The 25000-nt window shown below is 47.0% G+C and overlaps 2 protein-coding genes across 2 annotated transcripts in view; both read right to left on the bottom strand.

Moving 5' to 3' along the window:
- LOC135811595 (retinoid-inducible serine carboxypeptidase-like) overlaps positions 1-3594 on the bottom strand; it is a gene marked incomplete at its 3' end in the record, with an annotated part of 14594 nt that extends 11000 nt beyond the window's left edge. Inside the window, 2 exon segments of the mRNA XM_065324829.1 lie at positions 352-441; positions 3345-3594. Coding sequence (XP_065180901.1) covers positions 352-441; positions 3345-3524 — 270 coding nt within the window.
- A 4566-nt stretch (positions 3595-8160) lies between these two features.
- Positions 8161-22893, bottom strand: LOC135811594 (retinoid-inducible serine carboxypeptidase-like). Its single transcript, XM_065324828.1, has 12 exons — positions 22717-22893; positions 20957-21112; positions 20542-20616; positions 19734-19806; positions 19012-19049; positions 17921-18049; positions 15443-15551; positions 14591-14695; positions 13334-13396; positions 12883-12957; positions 12037-12191; positions 8161-8565 (listed from the first exon to the last, which is right to left on the bottom strand). Exons 1-12 carry the CDS (start codon positions 22876-22878, stop codon positions 8491-8493), a joined length of 1215 nt encoding a protein of 404 aa, XP_065180900.1. The 5' UTR covers positions 22879-22893; the 3' UTR covers positions 8161-8490.
- Between the last annotated feature and the right edge of the window lie 2107 nt (positions 22894-25000).

Genomic DNA, 25000 nt, shown 5'->3' with positions numbered 1-25000 from the left:
TCTGCAACTTTTTATTTTTTCCCACCGCTCGCATATGATTCTGGAAGTTGAACTGACGCGAAACATAGATATAAAAAATGATGGCCTTAAAAGAGTGAATAGCAGCGCAAATGTGAGTTGTGGTAGTTTGTGTACTAGGGAAAAGTGCGTTCCAATGCATGTGCAGTCAACCTCAGGAAACGACCCCGGGTATATGAACAACTCGCGAAAAACGGCACAATCGTCAGACCTAGTGACCAGTTGACTGCATACTTTCAACATCACGATTAACGACAACACGCGAATAACGGCACTTTTCTCATGCACAATCCAAGGTCATTACTCGCAAGGTGAACTGTACATAGAACTTACCCAAGATGTTGTACGTGGTTGCAAGTCGACGTCGAGGGGACCAATCTCCAGGAAGTTGCCAAAGCCGGTTGAAGAGCCACCAGGTCCACCCTGCACAGTACAAAGTACACAGCCAAGTGAAAAGAAGGGAAAAAAAGTAAAGCGTTATCAGAATCAGAGGCTGCATCGAACAACACCTGCCGTGCGAGTGCCTGTGAGAGTGACCATGGTCACTGCAGTAGTGACTTTGAGCCAGCAGCAGTACTGGTCGACAATGACAAAGCGAATAGGAGCTGGAGCATGCAGAATAGCAAGCTGCACCTGTACGAACACCAAGCGCGATGGTGCCGGTGATTGGAACGTAAATACAGAAAAACCTGTGACTAACGACCACCCCTTGGAGCCAGAGAAAGCGGTCTTTAGTGGCAGGTGGTCCTTAGTTAGAGGTTTGCACCGCACAACCATACACGAATGTGAGACCGTCCGCGCCTGGCGAAGTGGTCTGTAGTACCAGGCTGTTCGCTAGTCACGGTGGTCTTTAGATACAGGTTTACTGTAGTGGGTCGCTGGCACCATATGCAGCAACCCTGTTCTCCATTTAAATACCGTAGAATCCCGCGGATAAGCCTATGGGCTTATCTGTTTCACAAGGACATTTCGGTGGGCTTATACGAGAAAATGGGCCTATACGCGGGGCGTATACGCCGACATTGTGCTAGTGAAAAGTATCAAGGAAGTGAGAAGTACATTGCTGAAAACCACTGTGCAAACAAAAACAACCGATGATTGTGTTGGAATGTACGAAAAACGAAGAAAAAAAACTACATGTACAATGTACATGGTATTGTTGAGTCCAACAAGAGACTAACAACGGGAACAAGTAGGTTGGTAACGACATTTATTAGAAACGGGACAAGAGACCAAGACGAACGAAACGACTACATGGTGATTATTGAAGAGAGTTGAGAGAGAGATTTGAAGAGAGGCAACGCAATATATAGGGCCTGGGTAGCTATGGCAAACATGGGTGCGCAAGTAGCTACCCAGGCCAACGGAACGAAAGGTGAGAATGACGTAGTACGGGCGGAGGTACCTAACAGTATGACCAAGAGTCCATAATTGATGGACTCTTGGTATGACCTAGGCCCATGGGCTTGTACGATGAAGCTCAGTGATGTTCGAACTTACCCTGGGCTTATGCGAGAGCATGTGCTTATACGCGGGTGGGCTTATCCGCGGGATTCTACGGTAGTCTAAAACCATAGACTAGGCGTCATGCTTGAACTGATGGTGGTGGTGGTGAGAAGGAGAGCTCTGTGCTAGAGTAACTTTGCAGCTTAGAGAGCGTACGTGGACAGGCGTGTATTTACCGTCATATTGCCAGGTGTGTATTTACTATCATATGAATCAACCATGAGTACAGCTGCAGAGGCGTCTTCAACTTCATTCTCGCAAGTCCAAGGTTACTCACGTATTCCTACTGCTAGCTCTAATCAAACTGCTGACATAAAATTAGGGCTGAAAGGAATATTCGAAATATGCAAGGCGGAAAAAGAATATTCTTCGCTAAAGTAGAATAGGAATATTCGTAAATGTACAGAAACTCGCCTTTTTGACATCGGTCAAGCTTATTTGGTGCAAAATATAAGTAGGCTTGCCTCTTTCGATGTGTTATAATCAGGAAGACAAATGATTTTTCAAATGTCTCTCTTGTAATGGTGGTGTATGCCAGGTAATGGTCTATGGTTACCATGGATAAAACTAGGTATCCATGGCAATTGTATGGTTTAGAGTATTCGGAATATTCTTCGTTTCGCATGTATTCGGAAAAAGAATATTAATTTGTTCGCTTCATGGAGCATTCGTTTCAGCCCTGCATAAAATTCACGAGTATCGGTGAGTACCGCGAGAGCGCCCCAACTTGATTTGCCGTACACCAAGGGAAAAAAGAAAGCCGTATGGCCGAGTGCAACAACTTACTGGTAGGTGAAACGATGCAAGCTCCTTGAGTGTACTGGGATCATGCCTGGCCCTTTACTAGCTCACTGCCCCGTGTGCATCTCACTGCCACCTCAAAGGGGGAAGAAAGTACAGATCGACTGTGTTTGCACAATGCATGTGTTGTATGTAAAATACACATGTTGCATGCTCTACAGACAGGGGTCGGTCACACGCCCCACCTCCAAATATTACGACCGCAAAGGGGAACCGGTGATGGGGTGCTGTGGCCGTGCGGTACCCTACAGTATATGTACACCTTGCAGTGTGCCCTCCACCTTGTGCTATGCTGTCATCAAAGCTGCCAACCAACTGGGTCTGTTTGCGTACTGCGACTTCTGATTTTCCATACTTCGCAGTGTTCTTGCGTACTGCCCATATGTACTGCCGTGTGCATTGCTGGTATTGTGTTTTTCAACTCTCTTTTTTACAATCACAGTACAGGCATTGCCAGTGGCTGGATTTGCTAGTGCAAAATACGTGTGACCTGTAGGCTGTATCACATGATATCATGTAGACTGTAGTCGTAGCGAGGCATACACTCGCTTTGGGAAAAAAAATATTCGGCTCAGCTTGTGCTCGCCATGCTGCTACATAGCGGATTGATCCTCTTCAATTTTCGGTACCATTTAGCTCGAATTCCGCAGTGCGGACCAAGGAGTGGTTTTCTGTACAAATACGGAAGGTTAGCAGCACTGTGTCATTATCATGCCTGTATGTACATTCTTCTCTCTTTATGTACACGTGCAAATTAGTTTTTTTCTCAGGCATCCACTAGTGAAGTAAAGAGAGTGAATCGAAAAGTGGAATTTACCACAGCTAACTGAGTATTGAAACAAATAGCGTTGTTGGGTTGTGTGATTAAACTTCTTCTCCTAAATCTCTGCTCGATCTATTAGAATGTACAATACTATAATAAACTGGACTGGAAGTGGAGCTGAAATAATTCAAAATCACCAAATCGAATAACTCCTCCACGTGCACAAACAAAAATGTATTTTTCAACACAAACTGACCTGAAGCCACATGACGAGTGGTTTTTGCGGGGACAATGTTCCTTCATAGCCATACAACCACCAGAACATGTGAGCTCCAGGACGAACATCCACATAGCCCCATTTCTCTCCCAGCTCAGGTGCAGGCTTGGCGGATGCCACAACCATCACGCAGGCTAAAACAATAGCTGAAACAAACATGTTTCCAGCAAATGCAGACGAGAGGCAAAGAAATAAGACTCTCTCTCTCTCTCTCTTCTTCAGAAATAGTCATGAAGTGTGCGAGATTTATGAGTGTCAGTTGTCAAGGAGGGAGTGTGCGAGATTTACGAGTGTGATTGGACAGGACACTGCGCTAAAATAGAATGAGTGTCGTTGTGATAACATCATTACCATGATTACGAGTGTGTTGTTACGATACAGTGTTTGTTGTGCGTGTTTGCCGGATACTAGTACGCCGATATAATTTTGTTGCATAGATAGTACTAGTAATAATTATAGCTTACGTGATTGCTTGCATTCTCGCTCTCCACAGCAACTCCACTGCGTGCTGCGTTCTATGTATTCCTATTCTGTACACTGACTCTCTCTCTGACAGGGTTTGCTGTCACCCTGTCTCTGGGCGCAAGCACCCTCTGACAGACCAAACTGATTTGCTTCATCTCCACAATATTTATCTCCTTTCGATTTAAATTTCTGTTTGTTCTGCACTGCACTCTGAATTTTCCTTGTTGCACCTGCTTTTGGACGCGGAACTACACAATTTTTGTAGTTGCCGCCATCGCGTCGCCATTATTTATATCCATGGTTACGTTGTGGTATGACTCATCAATGCATCATGCATGCGTGATCATTATTCTGTTTTGTCTTTGATATCATGATCTTCATCATTCAATGATTCATGCATGCACGCGCACGCGTGCACGCTGATGTACACGTTTTGCTGATGACAGCGATTACACTTCGGAGGCTCCGGCTACGAATGTGACAGTCAAATCTTCGCTTTTCAAATAATTCACAGCGAACACTGTCACATTCTCCGCCTTCACCTCCTAGTGTAACCTGAATTCCACGTCAGACCTTTCAGGTCCTAGCGGAATGGCGATCGTTGTTGTTGTTGTTTTCTGGTTGATTTGAGAGTATGGTTGAAACCAATAAGTAAATACAGTCTTCTCCACGAAAAGGCCAGGAAATCGCGCTACAACAGGGGTCTGAAGACCGCGTAGTTTTTAGTTGTGGTCGACAATTTCACATGGTCCTTCGAGCCGGATCGTGGAGCTTGAGATCGAGAGTCGAATAGTGTAGTGTTTTAAAATAGAGAAATTTGGTCAGTCATGGAGGAGAAGGAGGAGTCCAGAGAGACGAGTGAGACCACTGGCTCTGGGACAAAACAACCAGCAGTAGAAGCGTCGGCAAAGACGCAGGATCAGCTTGTTTTGCGCAAGAAGCGCAGGGTGCGTGGGGGCCATCGGGGATCGTGCACGAGATGGCGAGTTTCAGCACTCGTTGTTGACGAAGCTCGATATCTGAGTGTGTTGGCCGACGATGTCCGTGCGTCTGTGCGTCATGCACGCAATTATTTGCTGGCGTGCAAGAGGCCTGCTGGCGCATGGCCGCTCTGGATCATGGACGCAGAGGTCTTGGATTTAGTGTGTGACGTCAGTGATGGAGACGTTGAGGAGGAAGTCATGGAGGCGGATGACTGGACACTGAAGCTGCAGACGTTCTGCAGCACACTGGACCGGATATTGGATTTCCCAGCAGAGGACAAAGCACGTACCCGTGATGACCGACGCGCCAGTGCACTGAGCACGCCGGGAGAGAGTTCAGAGAGTACTGCAGACTCGGGCAAAGTAGTCAACCCGATCACTGAGGACGCTGACAATACTAGTACTGAGAAGCGTGATGCCCTTACGGAAGAGAGTGCTGTGGTGTCGTCAGCGTCCAACTCACAGTTGAGTACGCTGTCGTCAGTGTCGGCCAGTGGCAGCTCTGCCAGAGTGAAGCTGCCGAAACTAGAGCTCGGCAAGTTTGGTGGCAACGCTATGGAGTGGCAGCATTTCTTTGATGTGTTCAAGTCGCTGATCCACTCCAATAGCGGCTTGACAGACACTGACAAGTTCACCTACTTACGTAGCAGTGTATACGGAGCAGCAGCAGCAGTGATCACTCATTTCAGTGGTTTGAGCCTGAGAGGCGAATTACGCAGCGGCAGTCAAGTGTCTAGAGCAGCGGTACGGAGATCCGCACCGTATAATCAGTGCGCACATGGATGCCCTGCTGAACCTGCCAGGTATCAGCAATGAGCATGATCTGTCGGGCCTCCGCAGATTGCTGGATAGTGTAGTGAACCACGTGCGGTCACTGGAGAATATGGGTCGGAAGACCGAGCACTATGGAGACATGTTCGCCCCAATTCTTCTGCAGAAACTGCCAAAGGCTGGATGTGTGCAAAGGTGTAGGCGATGCGTCTTTCTCGTTGCAAGAAGTGCTGCGGCAGTTGCGTGAAGAAATAAGAACCAGGGAACGCTGTTCCTATGTGTCCAGCGTCCAAAGTGGCACCAGAGAACCAAGCCGGGGCGTCATGGCAACAGCGGCATCACTCAACACCACAGTGCACAATATGGCGTGCATCTACTGTGGGCGAGACCACGCTACCGCGTCATGTTCCGTAGTAACCAGTGTGGCCAAACGGAAAGATTTGTTGATCCAGCAGCGCCGCTGCTTTGTGTGTACGAGGAAAGGCCACATAGCAGCCAAGTGTATGTTCAAGACGCGGTGTGGCAAATGTGATAGACGGCATCACACCACCATCTGCGCAGACGGGCAGCAGACATTCTCCGGAACGTGCTCCGCCATGTCACAGGCATCGGCACCGCTACTACAGACGGCCACGGCAGCGGTGGCCTCACAGGAAGAACCGAACCGTCAGCTCACAGCCCGCATCTTGTTGGATTTGGGCGGCCAGCGGTCATATGTAACGAACAGCCTGCGTCAACAGTTGGATCTGCCGACGGACCACACGGAGCAGCTGGCCATACGTGGTTTTGGAACACAGCACGGGTCATCAAAGGAAGTCGACGTCGTGCGCCAGAGCATCGCAACACTGGAGGGGAACCAAGTGTCAGTGGCAGCAGTAGCCGTTCCTTTGATCAGCGCGCCGATCAGCCGGCAGTTTCCGACCGAGGTAGCGGAGTCGATCGCAACGTTTTCGACATTGAAACTGGCCGACGATTGCACTGGCGCGGCCAATGTGGACATCCTGATTGGTGCAGACCACTACTGGGAATTCACAGAGGGCAACATCATCCGCGGCAGTGATACCCTGGTTGCCATAGGGACAAAGCTTGGTTGGGTTTTGTCCGGTTGTCCCAAGCCATCAGCACCAGATTCAGCAGCAACACACGTGTTCGCGGTCACGGCAGAGCAGCTGGGAACTGGCGTCATTGAATAGGTGCCAGCAAACGAAGTCGGCGCGGTGGGTGAAGTTCACTACATTCCCCACCAAGCAGTGGTCCGCAAGGATTTGAAGCCGATTGCAAGCATTTCCGGGCATTTGGTGCCATTTCAGTGTACGGTAACTACAATGAAAGTCTTTTTGATTCTGCAATCGGGGACAAACATTACCCTCCCCCGGGAAAAAAAATTCAAAAATTGAAGCCAATTATTGAGCATTTCCAGGCATTTGGTGCCATTTCAGTGTAACTGCAATGAAAGACTTTTTTCTGCAACAAACCACGATCGGGGACAAGGATTTGTCACGTTTGCGCTAAGCTCCGATCATCGCGCTTTGTTGTAATGTGCTCCAAAAAAAAAAAAAACGGCCGAAAAAGTGTCTGTGACGGCCTTGGAAGATGATGACCAATGGCTTGTATCAGGGAGTCGTAAAATACCTGGTATTTTACGACTCCCTGGCTTGTATGCTCTTTACGATCGTGTGCATAGCTGACATGTGCTGGTATACTGCTGGCAGTGCTGTTATGAATGCGTTTTGCTGCTGATCATGTTTATCATTGTCCAATGATGTCGTTACGATACAGTGTATCTTTTCAGTATTTTGACGGCATGCAGCATAAATCTACATAATGGCAAGGCGTTGTCGGTAATACTAGCCTAGGCGGCGTTCTTTTGCTCGTTAGTTGACGTGCTATCGTAACTAGTTAGTTTTTCCTGCATCTTACGTATAACAGAATATCTCTGCTTGACTGCAATTATATGTGGAGCCATATTTCTTCCGTTTCGAATGTTCATGAATCAGCCCTTCGCTATTTTGAGTTTTTCTTCCTGTCTTGTTATAATTATTTCCTTTTAAAACTTTTCAGCGTCAAAGCCTATATTTTTATATTATTTCTAGTTTAGCTTGGGCTCTGGCCCAAATCAGTCAGGGCAGGGGTAAGTTCCTGCCTTGTTCAGGTGATCTTTATTGTGCTTGCAATAGAGTACAGAGTAGACTCCATGCACTCAGCACAGCTGAGACTGTTTGGCAGTAGGCATGCACGCTACAGTACTGCTAAAATCTGATGGAGTGAGTGGTCACAACCCACAGCGCACGGTGTGTACTTCACTGGTGCGACCACATTTCATTGAGCAGCACTGTACATTGAGCATCAAGAAAACACACATGACTGTGTGGAACGTTATGCACCACTGTACACAGGGGAGCTACAGTGAGACATCAAGCCAGCATGAACAGTTGGAACATGTGGCGACAGCATGCAAAAAGTCAAAAAAAAGTTGTAGGGCAGTCGACACAGTATGTTAAAATGCCCCCCCCCCCCCCCCCCCACACGCACACACAATTCTGCACCCTAACATATAGGAGGACCACCTCGACACATGCACAAACGAACACAAATCACAGCAGAACATAATATGATTACATCAAGAGAAAGTGGTGACAACACTTTCAGTAGTTGAAAAGGCCTAAAAGAAACTGATGGATCGATGGAAAGAAGAGAGAGAGAGAAAGCGGGAAGGGGCAAGAGGAGGAGAGATCACACCATTGCAAAAAGACTGCAGCAATTAGCAACGTCCAAAAGAAGAGAATTGGGAGCACTCTACTAAGAGAATTCTTGCAGAAGAGGAACGTAGATTCAGTAGTTTAGTACATGAATTTCAATCAGAAATTTCAATTGGAAATGAATAAGATACCGGGTGTGCTTGATGGTTACTTTGACGAATTAGACATGCCAAGAACCATTGTCAGCATAGTCCGTGCAAATTCACCTTGATCAGCAGGCACCTGTCAGGTAGTTACACATATATGCACACACACACACACGCACGCACAGCCCCAAGAAGTATAAGTGGCAGGTAACAAACTCTACGATATTCCCCATCGCAATAGATGACTTGCACAAAGATCCGAGCCGCGAGTGAGACGGGGCAAGTGCACCCTGTGCACCCAGGCTACACTGCGGGCACCCTACACCGTCTGTAGTGTACTTTTTTTGTCAGCATGAATGAACGGTGCACGGCATGTACATGATGTACATGTACTTGGTCAGTACCGTCACTGTCTTCAGAAGCTCATGAGTCATGTGCATTTGTACTTTAAGTTGTAGGGTTAGTGGAAGTACATAACTGTATATTATGTGAAGAGAAGCCAGGCGTTCAAACCAACCCAAAATACTCTTGCCATATTCTTCGGTGAAATAGTTATTAAAAAATTTGTCTTACTAAACAACAGTGAGCATAGAAGCAACCTCGATGCACCCAATAATATGGCATCCGGGAACAGCAAGTGTTGCACGAGGATCCCAAGAACACGTCAAGTTCCATGCTACCCGCCGCCATCAAAAGAACGAAGGATAACTGTGCTAGCCTAGTTCATATTCAATGTAACGCTATCGGTACGGGATATAGGAGCCTGTTGGGAAGGCGTGGGTGAGCTGTTAAAATCTTGTACGGTTCGCACAGCACAACATACATGCAGCAGTTATTGCGACGGTTAATGTCGATGGACGAGAGTCATACAGCACAGCCCATGGGGGTTGATGTTTCTGGGCTTCCTTTCCGAAAGGAAATTTTTATTTCTTCTCTAATAAAGCAGAATCATGCTGATTATACCAGTCTGTTATGAAGACAAGAAAGCAGCCATGGACATTGTGCCACACTAAAGGAACGACAGGTAAAAGATAAAGCACTTCATCTGAAAACTCAAGGACTATCCATAAATACAGCAAATGATAATCCTAGCCTGGTAATGTCCAACTCCGTCATGTGAGCCATTCGGTGGGAAGCATAATGTTCGAAATGCTGAAATTTGAACAGTTGCAGTTGTGTTCGTCGCCACACAATGCCATCGCCAGTTCACATTCGAAATGTAGCCATTTTTACGCTTGTGTCCCTGTACACGGTATGGAAGGTTGAACAGATTCAACTCTTCCATCGCTTCCTGATCTGTACAGTAGTGCGGTTGCGTTCCCGTTCCTGACACTCACATCCGTCTCCGCTAACCAGCATCATGAGCACTCCAATGGTTCCCGCCGCTCCTTCCGTATCGTCCCAGCGCGCCCCGTCAAGACGTGAATTACTGTAGGCAACGGAGCCAGTGTATGATGAAGGCGAATGCACTGTTTGATGATGCTCCAACAAATCCTTTCACCGTTGTACAGAATTTGTAAGAAGAGTAGTGGCTCAACTGTAGGTCCAACGCAGAAGGTACCTCACAGCGCAGTTATGTTACGTCCACAATAATGAACATACTCAGCAGACTGTGATGTGTATCAGACACACTCTGGCATTATTTGTTCCACATTCTCCCAGGAGGAGATGAAATGTAGTTCAATCATGTCTTTAGTACATGGGGTACCGTTGCCTCGTTGCAACTAAACAGGTATGCAAGTTACTTTCCCATGAGACCCAGCCGGAGCCGCATCGTCGTCATTACCAGCTAATCATGAAGAGGTATAATGTGACTTTCCACCACTCCCTGATTCAATCATAGTTTGCGAGCCTGCGCCAAACTGCTTTCTCACTAGAGCCAGGCATCGGATACATTATGGCTTCAGTAAGGTTTACAATGCTATGTCTCTGGCCTAGATCCAAGTCTAGATACAGCTGCTCAGAGTAAGGGCTGATGAAATGTTCATATCGGAACAAGTGAGACTTCAACAGTAGCTAGTACACATCAGGCCTGAGGACTTCGCAGCGTTTCTCCAGCACACTTGTTCTCTCCTTCAACTCAGATACTACTTGAAGTACTACTAAAGGCCATCTGGCTCTCATACTCAGTCCTTCCACCCTTCATTTTCATGGTTTAGGCTTCCACTCGTCACTCGGCAGTTTCCTGGCCTCTCCGCAGTCTGTCCTCAGGAGAGGGTCGCTCTGGAGCTAGTGCAGCCGATTGAAAGGGAATCGAATTCTTTCTCAGACGTCCACAAACTTTCGTTGTGCTTCACTTCGCTTCCACTGCGGGAAAGTAGTCACACTTCAGGACCACGACGTGCTTGTTGCAGCCTACACCAATGATACTAAAATAATAACGTTATTCCCTCATTTTTCTGCCTCCCGCCCGGCCGGCTCGGAAAGGAACGTATGGAATGGGAGCCTCAGTTCCATTTCTCGTCTGCTAGTTCATTCAGGAGCGCAGCAGCGCTTCGGCATGACGATACAAGTCGAATCAAAACAACTCTACTCTCTAGCCAAAAAAACTAGCTCAGTGTTCGTCAGGCAAAAAGCGAAACTAATTACTTCGAAAGTCACGAACTCAAAAGGTGGGGAAGTGCAGAGTCAGAAGGTCCACTTGCCCCGTCTCGAACCCAGACAATCCTTGTGCAAGTCATCTATTCACAAACCCCAAAGCAGTAAGGAGTTGGATTTCCCCAGTTGCTCATTAGCATGACGAGAGAGAGAGAGAGAGAGAGAGAGAGAGAGAGAGAGAGAGAGAGAGAGAGAGAGAGAGAGAGAGAGAGAGAGAGAGAGAGAGAGGAGAGATAGAGAGAGAAAGAGAGAGAGATAGAGAGAGAGAGCGAGAGATAGAGAGATAGAGAGAGAGAGAGAGAGAGAGAGAGAGAGAGAGAGAGAGAGATAGAAAGAGAGAGAGAGAGAGAGAGATAGAGAGAGAGAGAGAGAGAGAGAGAGAGAGAGAGAGAGAGAAAGAGAGAGAGAAAGAGAGAGAGAGAGAGAGAGAGAGAGAGAGAGAGAGAGAGAGAGAGAGAGAGAGAAAGAGAGAGAGAGAAAGAGGTAGCGGCAGCAGTACAGAATCACTAGCAGGCAACAGCTGAGAAGTATTCAACAGCACGGAGTAGTTAGATACAGGCCCGGCAGAACCAGTCCGGTTGATCAGGCCATGGACACACTAACTGCTTGGCCAGCAACGTCTCTTCACTGCTGAGTAGGTCATGTGTACGAGTATACCCGCCACATCGTACACAGTAAGTATGAAAGGCTAGGGTTTGGCCGGGCCAACCAAAAATGGTTTCCGTGGGCCCTCAGATAGCTGCTGCCATTGGGCCATGGTATCAACTAGCACAGCCTACACAGGAACATGAACAGCCGGGTCAGGATTTCAGGAGTGGCCCCTGGGCACTACAAGGCACAGAAAAGGACCTTTCTTTTAAAAGATCATTCTAATGTTGAATTGGGCATGGCCACACAGCCTCGGCACTTCATTGTCCAATGGCTTGTCCAAGGAGTTAGGTGCTTTTCAAACAATTCCTCGGACATGAAGTTGTCAACCAGCTATGCAGAAGTACAGAGAGACTCTCACCATGTGTCCAGCCTTGAGAACGGCAAAGAAGTTGAAATGCTCATATTGCTGATGGAAGAGACCAAACTCAGCCTCGATCAGAATGGGCTTGTTGACAGCTTTGTTGAACTCAGCCATGCCCGGCCAGGTCAGCTTCTTCATGTACGTCTCAGTACCTAGCAGGTACAGATCAATAGGAAAACACAGACACAAACATGCATCATGTATTTGCTCACTGCCAGAAACTTATCATGTAATACCCCCTCCTGAGAGAGAGAGAGAGAGAGAGAGAGAGAGAGAGAGAGACGGCATTGACAGCATCAAGGTACTCATCCCAGGATTCAACTGAAATTATCCCTGCCTCCACTCCACCGATTGTCATAAGATACCAAGGGTACATAGACTAGAGTGTGCAACTCCGCTTGCTTTGGCCCTAGGTGGAAGCTTTTGTTGACTTCAACTTTTCTGGAGATCAGGAGTTATACCGTACGAGGAACGAGCCCGTGGCATAATTTGGCTGGGTTTCACGTCTGCTCGACTTGCATGTAAGACCGTGTCATCGAATAAGAACGAAACTTCCGTGTTCGCTAAAAATAAGAACGGGCTAGGCTGGAACCCTGACCCCCAGCTCTTCGGCGCCTCACATACTGTAGACAAACTCACACTAAATGCATATACACAGCACATACACAGCACATACACAGCACACACACAGCACATATACAGCACATAATTACTCAATCTGCGGATAGAACTGTTTCGTCCTTAGTGCACTCATCAGTGCAGCACAGAGGAAATGAGGCACATAAGAATACAGCACACACAGCTGTAAGTACCTAGCAGTGTGCAGTGGTTACAATGCCTTACCAATTGTGGGAACAATCAGATCAAGCTGTCCTTGATAGATGGTGACAGGCACCTTCTGAGCCAGCAAGTAATCAACTGCGTGTGCGACACACATCGTGAAACACAACATGCGCGTATGCGCGTACACACACACACACACGCACGCACATACACACACACACACACACACACACACACACACACACACACATGCGCACATACACGCACGCATACACACAGAAAGACATACATAGGATTCAGAAGTTGATATTTGAACATGCAAGTAAAGATGGCTGCTGCAGTTCAGATAGACCACCGTCCTGTAAACTGCTCAGATTTTAACAATTCTTGGGATCCGATTGGTTTCACGGGATTATGTTCGTGGCATGGATTGAGCTGTTATGTTACATGCACACGCTCCATGGTTTGAGTGTTTAGGCTAAACTAGCAATCAGAGAGAAAAGCAACTCACCGGATGCAATGGAGTTCTTCATGAATGCACCACGTAGAGCAGTGAACACATCACCAGATTGTGCTATAAAAGACACACACACACACACACACACACACACACACACACACACACACACGCATACACGCACACAAACACACACAAACAGATCAAATGTGTTGTCATACTACCTCCGACAAGCAAAACTTGGCGCGTTTTTTTGATTTTTTCGTGTTGGTACCACAACTAACTACTTCACAAGGCTGTGAGGTTTGTTCTACGACCTACTTGTAGCTCCATGCAACCGGGTGGAGGAAGCCAAGTGACGAGCTGGTGAGTGGCACATGACTCAGACTGTCAGAGGCAGGCCAGTCTCTCTTGTACCAGCACAACAGTGCGCGCGTCATTCTGCAAAGGAGAATCGTCGTGCTTTCGCGTTTCAATGCAAAACCAAGGAGTTCTCTCTCTCTCTCTCTCCACTTGATCACTCAGCCAGCACAGAGAGTCCATATGCCCATGCCAAACAATCCTGGCGTCTTTCAATAGCCTCCAGAGCGATGAGTCTCTGTTGGCTAAGGGAAATCGCCAGGAATTGCTGCAGGCTATTATTTCGGACTGTTGGCGAGAATACCCGACAAAAAGAGTTGCAGTCCAGGGTGGAGGTGTTGCACAGTTCTTACCACGTTAACCTGGATAGTGGCGGCGGAGATGACTAACCTTGATATCGTGGCTCAAGCCCAGCACACAGGAGCGACATCGAGATTTCCAGGGCGATCACAACAAAGCCACGGTACTTGCTGCAACTGAATCCGCTCTTGTCGCACTTTCGTCTCAAAACAGGGAAATTCCTCTCCAGAAGAAACTGCGATCTCCGAATCAGAGGAGAGTGATTCAGCCTAACTGATGTCTCTAATGTCCTTGTTGAGCAATACAAAGTTGTATTTTGGTGAGTCAATCATTAGTTTGATTGTAAAGCGTGTGTTATTTCCCATAATTTGAAGTACAAAAAACGCGCCAAGTTTTGCTTGTCGGAGGTAGTAAGTACAAGTAAAACAAGACGTGGTGCAAACACACGACAGTCTAGGGATAAAGAGAGAGAAAGAGAGGGAGAGAGAGAGAGAGATGGAGAGAGAGAGAGAGACGGAGAGAGAGAGAGAGGGAGACAGACAGAGAGAGAGAGAGAGAGAGAGAGAGAGAGAGAGAGAGAGAGAGAGAGAGAGAGAGAGAGAGAGAGAGAGAGAGAGAGAGAGAGAGAGAGAGACATGGTTTCAGTCATACCTCCCCAAGTGACATTGAGACCTAGATGACGCTTGACTTCACCGTTCATAAGTTGATTCAGTGACTCAGCCTGCATATTGGCAACATGTCTCTTGTACAATACATCTATGCAGACCAAACAAGAAAAACAGCACGAGTAAGAGAAGCTAGTCAGAATAAATAACCAAAATATGAGCCAATGAGTCGTGTTTCCCGATGTTGGCCAAGTTGGTTAGAGCAATTCGTTGCATCCCGTGGCATATTAATTTAAGGGTTGTAGCAAGTTGAGAAAGTTTGTGCACACTTACAGATATGCATTGCCCTGCACATGGAATATAGTGTGGCAATGCAGGCCTGACAGCATTTTCACTGACCTACAGCAAAGGACCAGCACAGAAGTGGCCTATTCTCAAGCGCCTACATGCAGGAAATACTGCACCCTGCATGCAGGAAAGCAGGTGTGTTGATCAGTCAAGCCATGCACTGTGCAGTGGTGCTTTGAATTTTTGAAGGAAGCAGGGTGCAGTGCCGCACAATGTCACTTCGGCCATAACTCCATAGCCCTGCATCTGCCCCAATTGCGGGTGGGAGCCAAGCTGCTGGCTGGGCACATTATGAAACATTTGAGAGCATGGCTTTATGCAGACAGGATTCATTCCCTCGTGCTCATGCAGCATAGCAAGTTGCTGAAGGTGAACACCCTCTCTGCCAGTTTCAATGCCAGCCCCTATCTGAGGAGCAGTGAAGAGAAAGTAACGGCACTCGACAAACACACCTAGCCAAGTCTTGCCCTAAACCTAGCCATAGCCACGTTCACACTAAGATCATATCTGCCCATTACTGCAACACTGGCATGCAATCAACATAGCTTACGCAGCTCCTTTGGAACCTTGAGTAGCTGTTGACGGGCAAGGGAGCTCAAGTCGGTGGTGACGAAAGCGGTATGTTTGAGTACATTGTACCAGTCCACATCAGCAGCAAGCTACAAACACACAACAACAAGACCAGCACCAACAAGCAGCAATAACAAGCAGCAACAAACAGCAAGCAGCAGCAGCAGCAGCAGTAGCACCAACAAGCAGCAGCAGCAGCAGCAGGAATACCACAAAACATGCCGAGGACACAGAACGTAAACACAAGACAAATAGCAAAACAGGTTAGCACAGCAATTCTTCCAGATCAACTGACAAAGAGAAGAGGAATAAGCCACAAACCCGGCCATTACGTATTCAATGTCAATATCAGTCACAACACCACTGCACATTCCTTCTCAGCCAACCCATTCCACTTGCACACTGACATAGCAAGGACAATTCTTCTGAGATGTTGACATTGAAAACTCTCCAAATGGCTGCTGATTTACTCCAACAGAGATCATCAATGGAGGTAGTACCAGTAGAAAATGGGCGATGTTATATATGCCAAAACTGGCGCAATATCGCACTTTCTACATAGCAGTGTGACATGCCCTAGGTAACTGAGGTGGTAGGTGGTAACAGACAGTTCTAACAAAGGTGATAATGCAAGGCGCACTGCTGGGACGTGGTATGCAGCGCTGGACAGGGTGCGAAAACGCAATTAGGATATCCAGCCGTACGTGGCATGTGATAGAAGCCCAGTTTTCCAACATGTGACTGTACACTAACTCAGACCCTGCATACTCTGCCTAAGCGGCATACGCTTAAAGGGGCACTCCGGGAATATTTTCGGTGGTGTGTTCTCTTCATGGGAACCTTATATGGCCCCCAAGGAATGGGGAATCGCGAAAACTAGACCCAAAAAGTCGATATATGGAGCCAGGGAGGGCCAAGTTTGTCTCCTCTTTTGATGGTTTTGATGACGTCACGTGTGATTAGTATTCAAATTCTCTGCATTTGAAGATCTTAGTTGTTTGAATTTTCTGGTGATGAAGAATGATGTTTGGTCGACATTCCCAAGCTTCACAACTGCGGACCTACTCTAAGGAACCTGAAGGACCCCCTGAGGTGCCACTGGTAGAAGCGCAGCCTGATGAGGGCCAGGAAATTGGAGCGGACGACTTCACTGGTCGACAAGGAAATAACGATTGGTGTTCCTGCCAGAAATGTGGGGTGATGCAGAGGGCAGTCGATTACCTTCGCTGTCGAGAGAGCGCTGCAGCTGTTAGCATTGACAGCCCTTTGACGTGCGTTACACATCACCCCGACTTCGCGTCAGCTTGTCTAAACAAAACTGTTCTGACCATATGCCTCACGGCGTATAGAGAATTTCGGGATCCTCGTACGTGGACCAGTGAAGTCGTCCGCTCCAATCTCCTGGCCCTCATCAGGCTGCGCTTCCACCAGGGGCACCTCAGGGGGTCCTTCAGGTTCCTTAGAGTAGGTCCGCAGTTGTGAAGCTTGGGAATGTCGAGCAAACATCATTCTTCATCACCAGAAAATTCAAACAACTAAGATCTTCAAATGCAGAGAATTTGAATACTAATCACACGTGACGTCATCAAAACCATCAAAAGAGGAGACAAACTTGGCCCTCCCTGGCTTCATATATCGACTTTTTTGGTCTAGTTTTTGCGATTCCCCATTCCTTGGGGCCATACAAGGCCCCCATGAAGAGAACACACCACCGAAAATATTCCCGGAGTGCCCCTTTAATCACAAGCAATATGATTAGCAAAACTCGACAAGGGGAAAACTTCAGCCAAACTAGCGCAGATTCAGGCAATGATTGCACAAGCCGTGTTTGCAGTCCACACAGTAGTGGGTACTAGTATACTTTCAGCACTGCTTCAACTTGACACCTGTGCTTAGTGTCACGTGCAACCCAGGGAGAGCAAGTTTAGATCAATGTATACTCTTCATCTGATGATTTAGTCACTGGCAATAGTGGCAACAGTGGCACATCAACCCCAGCCGTTGAGATACAACATGGCAAGGAGCAGGACAACGCTACAAAGCCATCCACCAGCATATTGTAACGTGTGACAGGAAGAGAGAGAGAGAGAGAGAGAGAGAGAGAGAGAGAGAGAGAGAGAGAGAGCGAGAGAGAGAGAGAGAGAGAGCTCCAACAATGCTGAACACATAACATTGCAGGGAGATTTTGAACCTTTCCCAAACCCGTGGTTGGCTATAAAAACCCTGCAATCGCCACGCAAAGTGGTCATTGGCTACCCCAGCCATGTACTGCTTGGAATAAACTAACTAACTAAATAAATAAACACATAGCAGGTAGTCAAAATCTTCTTGACACACACACACATACACACACACAAACACAAACCAATAACAGACACAGACAGACACAGACAGACACACAGACACACATGCAGACATACACATACACATACACACCTACACACTATGAAAGGCTCACCTGTCCCACAACATTTTCCATCTCTGACCAGAGTGACGTGGCCATGGTCCACTCATCCTTTGCCATGGCAACACGTGTCCGGTTGACAATAGCATTGAGCTTCTCCACACCAGCGGGGTTGATCAGGGACTACGGCCAACATGCAACACCAGGAAACGGGAAATTGGAAACGGTGCATCACTCATCAACTGCTCAATATACAAGGAAGCATATGAGCAGTAATTGGGCCATTCAATACTGGCAGAGTTTCAATGAAAGGTGATGGTTGATAACCAAATTACTATGCAGTATTGAATACTCCCCAGTGCAATATGCACCATGTTACTACAGTGCTGCTCAATGAAATCCAGTCGGGTCGCTCAAGCTTGCGCCTTGCATCATTCCGCAGCCTAGTGTTCGCAGGTCTTCCGGCTGTGCAACGCCCGGCGCGTACTTGGGTGACGCGACTGGATTTCATTGAGCAGTACTATATGACATGGAAAAACAGCAGTGGTCAGAGCTGAGAATGTTGGACAATTTTCAATTATTGTCTTGTGGCCTGACCTGGCACTGGTCCGATGCACTTTTGAGCAACAGTGGTATATGAACTATGCATGCCGGTGATAGTCGCAAATACAGAACACATACACATTACATGAGGACTGAAAACTACTCAGGTGATACTCTCAGCTGCCCACATCTAAGGGTCCATCAGGCAGCAATGACTGCATTGTTCTTTGGACATGTCTGCCTGGTACTTGGTGGGAGTTTCTGTAAGGCCTCACACACACACACACACACACACACACACACACACACACACACACACACACACACACACACACGCACACACGCACGCACACGCACGCACACACATACACACACACGCACGCACACACCCGAGTGTCTGACAGTCTCATTCAAGCTGCCATGATGGGCTCATTTGAAAATCTTCATGTGTGTCTGTCACACATCCACACAGGCACATATACACCAGTACGCTCATGCACACACACATCCACACACACATCCACACACACATCCACACACACATCCACACACACATCCACACACACATCATGCTGTTACGATGAGATAGTTGCCAGGCTTACCAATGTGTAGAGATAGGGAACCCAGGCAGCCATGGAATCTACACACAGAGTAAACCAATAGAACATAAACGTGACGGCGTGGACGTAAAAAGAAGAAGCCAACAGCCTTCAGCAGAGCTACGATTTAATGAAGCTTTTCGGCAGAGGGTGTTGCAAATGCTGGTTGTGTAGTTGGAATGACAGGTATGGCAAGAGTACATAGCATGTGGGTATCTTCTACAGCATGTGTGATTACAGGCTATACAATGTACATGTTATGACAGGGAGTTCCAGCAACTCCACAATACTAGTACAGCTGAATGTCAGTTTCCCGGCACCCCGGGACTGCACTCTGTTGGATAACTGCATAACTGAAGCTACATGGACATAACGCTATAGCCTTCTCTTCTGTGTTCACACATCAACAGGACTGTAGAGCATGATTTTGCCTGTGTGTTTGATGCTCTGTTACTAGTATTATCCTCAGACAGTCGTTGGGATCATCTATAGAGTATAGACTGACTTGTATGGAAAGGTGTTTAAAGGCAAAGTTCAGTGTGCTCACTGCCCACATTTACTTGAAGTAGGACTGTGGATATACAGTGTATGAGCCGTCAGTGAGTTGCTGGATAACCAACGTGCTGGATGACTGACCACCGGATAAGCGACATGTACCTGTACACTCACATACATATTATGTTATACACCCCGCAAGTAATTGCGGAACGTTCAGCAAAACTCACCGATGGGAGATACCCAGCCATCGCCAAGAGCAACACCGTGAAAGTTAATGTCTAGACGACCAGCCAGAATAGCCTGTGACACACAAAGACATGCGCGTGCACAAACACACACACACGCGCACACACACATTCGGAGTATAAGCCGCACGATTTTTTTGGCCCCGTAACTAATGAATACCAGTACATACAAGACGTTACCAATGGTTGAAAAGTTGAGCAGCACGACTAAAAGCACGACTGAAATTCTAGTAAAAGTTTCCTAGCTTGTCTATCACTCTGAACTGACAACATGTAGAAGCCTCATGCTTGTGCAATGATGGATTTCACTACATGAAATGTAGCCGGAAAACAGCATCACACACCGGATAATACAGTACAGCTGCCAACATTAGTATGACCAAGAGTACATAACCCCCCTCCCCCAAGAGTGTGCAACCCCCAGATACCCTGCTGTCCCAACAGAATTTCAAGTTGACGTCATTATTTATGATGCAATGCTCCTTGCACCGGTGATTTACAACATGTGTACGGGTGTCAACGCATCACACGTTTTTCTTTGCAATAATTTGTACAGGACCAGATAGGCTTTGGTCCACCACAGGTTCCGGATTCGTCTGATAATCCATGTACAGTGCGCATTGCATCATAAAAATGACATCAACTTGAAATTCTGCCGGGACAGCACCCATAGTCGAGTTGCACACTCTTGGGGGGTTATGCACTCTTGGTATGACCTTGTGTCCACGGTCTACATGACTGTATTTACTAGTAGTAGTTAGGATAGAACCACTGTATCAGAATTACCCACCTTCTGCAGCTCCTGTCCAAACACTGACGTCATCTTGCCACCGTACGACTCGCAGAAGACGTAGAAGGGAGTTTTCTGCACAGTAGCACAATTGACAGACATTATACACATATCAGAATACGTGGAGTTACACACTCTGGTCCGCGTACTGTTGGCATAACGTTACGTAGTACTAGCACAGAACCCTGAGCAGATACACCTCACAGACAATGGAGGACAGCACGGAAAGACAAGTAAAGTACTGGACATGTACTTCTAATTTCTTTCCGCGGAACTTCCAATGGAAATGGCAGCAGTGTAGGAATAGTTTCTCAAGAGGACCCTCCAGGGCCTCCACACACAGCCACCCATTCACAAGCCCAAACACCACACCAGCACTGAACATACCATCTAGAATCCAGCAAGCAAAACTCACCGCAAAGTCCGGGTTGGCCTTGAAGAAATGCTCAGTGAGAGTGACTAGATCAGTAGCGATCTCCAAGTCAGTCTTAGTCAGCAATGACAGGTGATCGACATAGCTGAAACCTGTTCCCACAGGATTATCAACAAACAAAACGTTGGCACGGGATGTCTGCAGCACACCAGCCAAACACACAGAGACTGCCAATAAGCACGTGTGTGTGTGTGTGTGTGTGTGTGTGTGTGTGTGTGTGTGTGTGTGTGTGTGCGCGCGCGTGCAAGTGTACAGACAAGTAGAAAAACAAAACTTGATGATGTTTTAAGACCGAAGAATAGAAGAATATTAAAAAAGTTTTTTTGAAGATAAGAGTGAATAGCAGTACAAATGTGAGCTGTGGTAGTCTGCCCAAAACACATTTGGTTCTGATGTGGCGTAGCGGGAAACATGACATTGTACTGTACAGGCAGAAAATTCCGTCGGTGAATAATTTAGTCCAACTCCAATGAAAGGGAGTTCGTCCGGTTGTAAATTTCGTCCATGGATCATAGGAGTGTATTGAAAAGCTGGACAAATCGACATTAGTCCGGCATTTAATTCAGTCCAAAAGCTCCTTGGACGAAAAAGTCGAAATCAAATTCCAGACAAATATATCTGCTTATACAGTAGTAGGGAAAAGTCCATTCCATTGCGTGTGCAGTCAACCTCGGGAATAACAACCCCGGGTATAACAACCCCGGGTATAACAACCCCGGGTATAACAACCCCGGGTATAACAACCCCGGGTATAACAACCACGGGTACTAGTATAACAATGACCTAGTGACCATTTGACTACTGTAAGTCTACAGATTTTCCACATGTTGAAATTTCGGCCTCCCAGGGCAAAAACACATTTCGGCTGCATTTCAATTTCAGCCTGTACTGCTGCTGCCTGTATATACTGTCACATTGAACCTTCCAAAACAAAATTTCGACCGCAACAAATTTTCAGCCAAAAATTCCCAGGCCGAAAATAGCTGCAAATAAAGATGCGCCGATTATTAGTTGACTTTCAGTACACACTTTCAACATCACGAATAACGACAACTCGCGAATAACGACACTTTTCTCATGCATAATCGAGGGTCATTATTCACAAGGCTAATTGTACTTGCAAACGTATTTATTCCCGTAGCTATGCAGAAGACGTTACTTCAGTAACGTCTGGCGCTAGCCAGGGTCCACACAGCTTTAATTTGGTATTTGTTTGTGTGTTTGTGTCAAGCCTGGCGCTATCCGTATCTGACGGCATAGGATTTTTTTTCAGGCATATCCTGGGATTCGAACCCACACTATCGCCCTACATGCATTCCCCCATACACTTCGCATTCATACCCATTCTTCCAAGTTGCTTCACGTTATTAGCTTGCGTTTGAAAGCCCTATTTGAATATTGCGGGCAGCTAGACGGTGTCGTATTACCCTCGACCGTACCTGTCCCGTACCTATCCCCTAACGTACCGTGCCATCAAAGACGGCTGGCCACAATGCATATTCAAATAGGGCTTTCAAATGCAAGATCACAATGTGAAACAACTTGGAAGAATTAGTATGTATGCGAAGTGTATAGGGGGATGCATGCAGGGCGCGCGATAGTGCGGGTTCGAATCCTACGTTAAAAAAAGGATTTTTTTAAAGAATTTATAACATCCCTATGCTTTTTTTTTGTCTAGGTCATCAAGGCAAAAAAGCATAGCGTAGGGCCCTGAGCTTCCAAGCTCTCTCGTTAAAACTTACCCAAGATGTTGTACGTGGTTGCAAGTCAGCATCCAGGGGACCAAGCTCCAGGAAGTTACCAAAGCCGGTTGAAGAGCCACCAGGTCCACCCTGCACAGTACAAAGTACACAGCCGAGTGAAAAGAAGGGAAAGTAAAGCGTTATCAGAATCAGAGGCTGCATCGAACAACACCTGCCGTGCGAGTGCCTGTGAGAGTGACCATGGTCACTGCAGTAGTGACTTTGAGCCAGCAGCAGTACTGATCGACAATGACACAGCGAATAGGAGCTGGAGCATGCAGAATAGCAAGCTGCACCTGTACGAGCACCAAGAGCGATGGTGCCGGTGATTGGAACGTAAATATAGTAAAACCTGTGACTAACGACCCCCCCCCCCCCTTGGGGCCAGAGAAAGCGGTCTTTAGTGGCAGGTGATCCTTAGTTAGAGGTTTCCACCGCACAACCATATACGAATGGGAGACCGTCCGTGCCTGGCGAAGTGGTCTGTAGTACCAGGCTGTTCGCTAGTCACGGTGGTCTTTAGTTACAGGATTTACTGTAGTGGGTCGCTGGCACCATACGCAGCAACCCTGTTCTCCCTTTAAATAGTCTAAAACCATAGACTAGGCGTCATGCGTGAACTGATGGTGGTGGTGGTGAGAAGAAGAGCTCTGTGTCAGAGTAACTTTGCAGCTTAGAGAGCGTGTGTGGATAGGCGTGTATTTACCATCATATTGCCAGGTGTGTATTTACCGTCATATTGCCAGGTGTGTATTTACCGTCATTTTGCCAGGTGTGTATTTACCGTCATATTGCCAGGCGTGTATTTACCGTCATATTGCCAGGTGTGTATGTACTATCATATGAATCAACCATGAGTACAGCTGCAGTAGAGTCTTCAACTTCATTCTCGCAAGTCCAGGGTTACTCACGTATTCCTACTGCTAGGTTTAATCTAACCGCTGCCATGAGATTCACGAGTATCGGTGAGTACCGCGAGAGCGCCCCAACTTGATTTGCCGTACACCAAGGGAAAAAAGAAAGCCGTATGGCCGAGCGCAACAACTTACTCATAGGTCAAACGATGCAAGGTCCTTGAGTGTACTGGGATCATGCCTGGCCCTTTACTAGCTCACTGCCCCGTGTGCATCTCACTGCCACCTCAAAGGGGGAAGAAAGTACAGATCGACTGCGTTTGCACAATGCACGTGTTGTATGTAAAATGCACATGTTGCATGCTCTACAGACAGGGGTCGGTCACACGCCCCACCTCCAAATATTACGACCGCAGAGGGGAACCGGCGAAGGGGTGCTGTGGCCGAGCGGTACCCTACGGCAAGAGTACATAACCAAGAGTGTGCAACTCCTATTTTGAGCTGAGATGGGTTCACCCACGGCGGAATTTTTTTATTGCGTCATTCTTTGGCAGAAGTATGATGAAGTTGGTATGCTTTCCCGCGCTTGTTTTGTAGACACGGTGAGAGTTCGTCAGGTTCAAGACACATCGATCTATCGTCCGTTGTTCTGCTTCGACTACCGTAGCTGTGATGTACAAATTATTCCCGTAGCTATGCAGAAGACGTTACTTCAGTAACGTCTGGCGCTAGCCAGGGTCCACACAGCTTTAATTTGGTGTTTGTTTGTTTGTGTGTTTGTGTCACGCCTGGCGCTATCCCGTATCTGTCCCGTACCATCAAACACAGCTGGCCACATACAGCTGGCCGCACTATTCAAATAGGGCTTTCAAACGCAAGATCATAACGTGAAGCAACTTGGAAGAATGAGTATGAATGCGAAGTGTATGGGGGAATGCATGTAGGGCGATAGTGCGGGTTCGAATCCCAGGTAATGCCTGAAAAAATAGGAGAATTGAAAAATTTATAACATCCCTATTTTTTTTTTGCCGTCATCAAGGCGGTAGATGGTGTCGTATTACCCTCGACCGTACCTGTACCGTACCGTACCGTACAATCAAAGACGGCTGGCCACAATGCATATTCAAATAGGGCTTTCAAATACAAGATCATAACGTGAAGCAACTTGGAAGAATTAGTATGTATCATTATGCGAAGTGTATCGGGGGATATATGCAGGGCGATAGTGCGGGTTCGAATCCCAGGTTATGTCTAAAAACAAAAAGTATAACTTTATAAGAATTTATAACATCTTTGAACTCGGATGGTGAGCCAATATAGTAAGGATGAAGAAAGGAAAAGGACAAAATGTTACGAGTTACGAGTAATAACGAATGTTACGAATAATGTTATACGGATGTTACGAATAACATCCCTATGCTTTTTTTGTC

This window comes from Sycon ciliatum, chromosome 3, assembly GCF_964019385.1.
Source record: "Sycon ciliatum chromosome 3, ocSycCili1.1, whole genome shotgun sequence".
Classification (NCBI taxonomy): Eukaryota; Metazoa; Porifera; class Calcarea; order Leucosolenida; family Sycettidae; genus Sycon; species Sycon ciliatum.
Note: the sequence above shows the minus strand (reverse complement) of the source record. Positions and strands in the feature narration are given on the sequence as shown.

Coding starts and splice junctions, on each gene's coding strand:
- LOC135811594 (XM_065324828.1), bottom strand. CDS start 22,878: ATGCAGCCTCTGATTCTGATAACGCTTTACTTTCCCTTCTTTTCACTC. Junction 19,807..20,541: donor TTGGACAGGAGCTGCAGAAG/GTGGGTAATTCT, acceptor TGTGTGTCACAG/GCTATTCTGGCTGGTCGTCT. Junction 12,958..13,333: donor GAAGAACTCCATTGCATCCG/GTGAGTTGCTTT, acceptor TCGCACACGCAG/TTGATTACTTGCTGGCTCAG.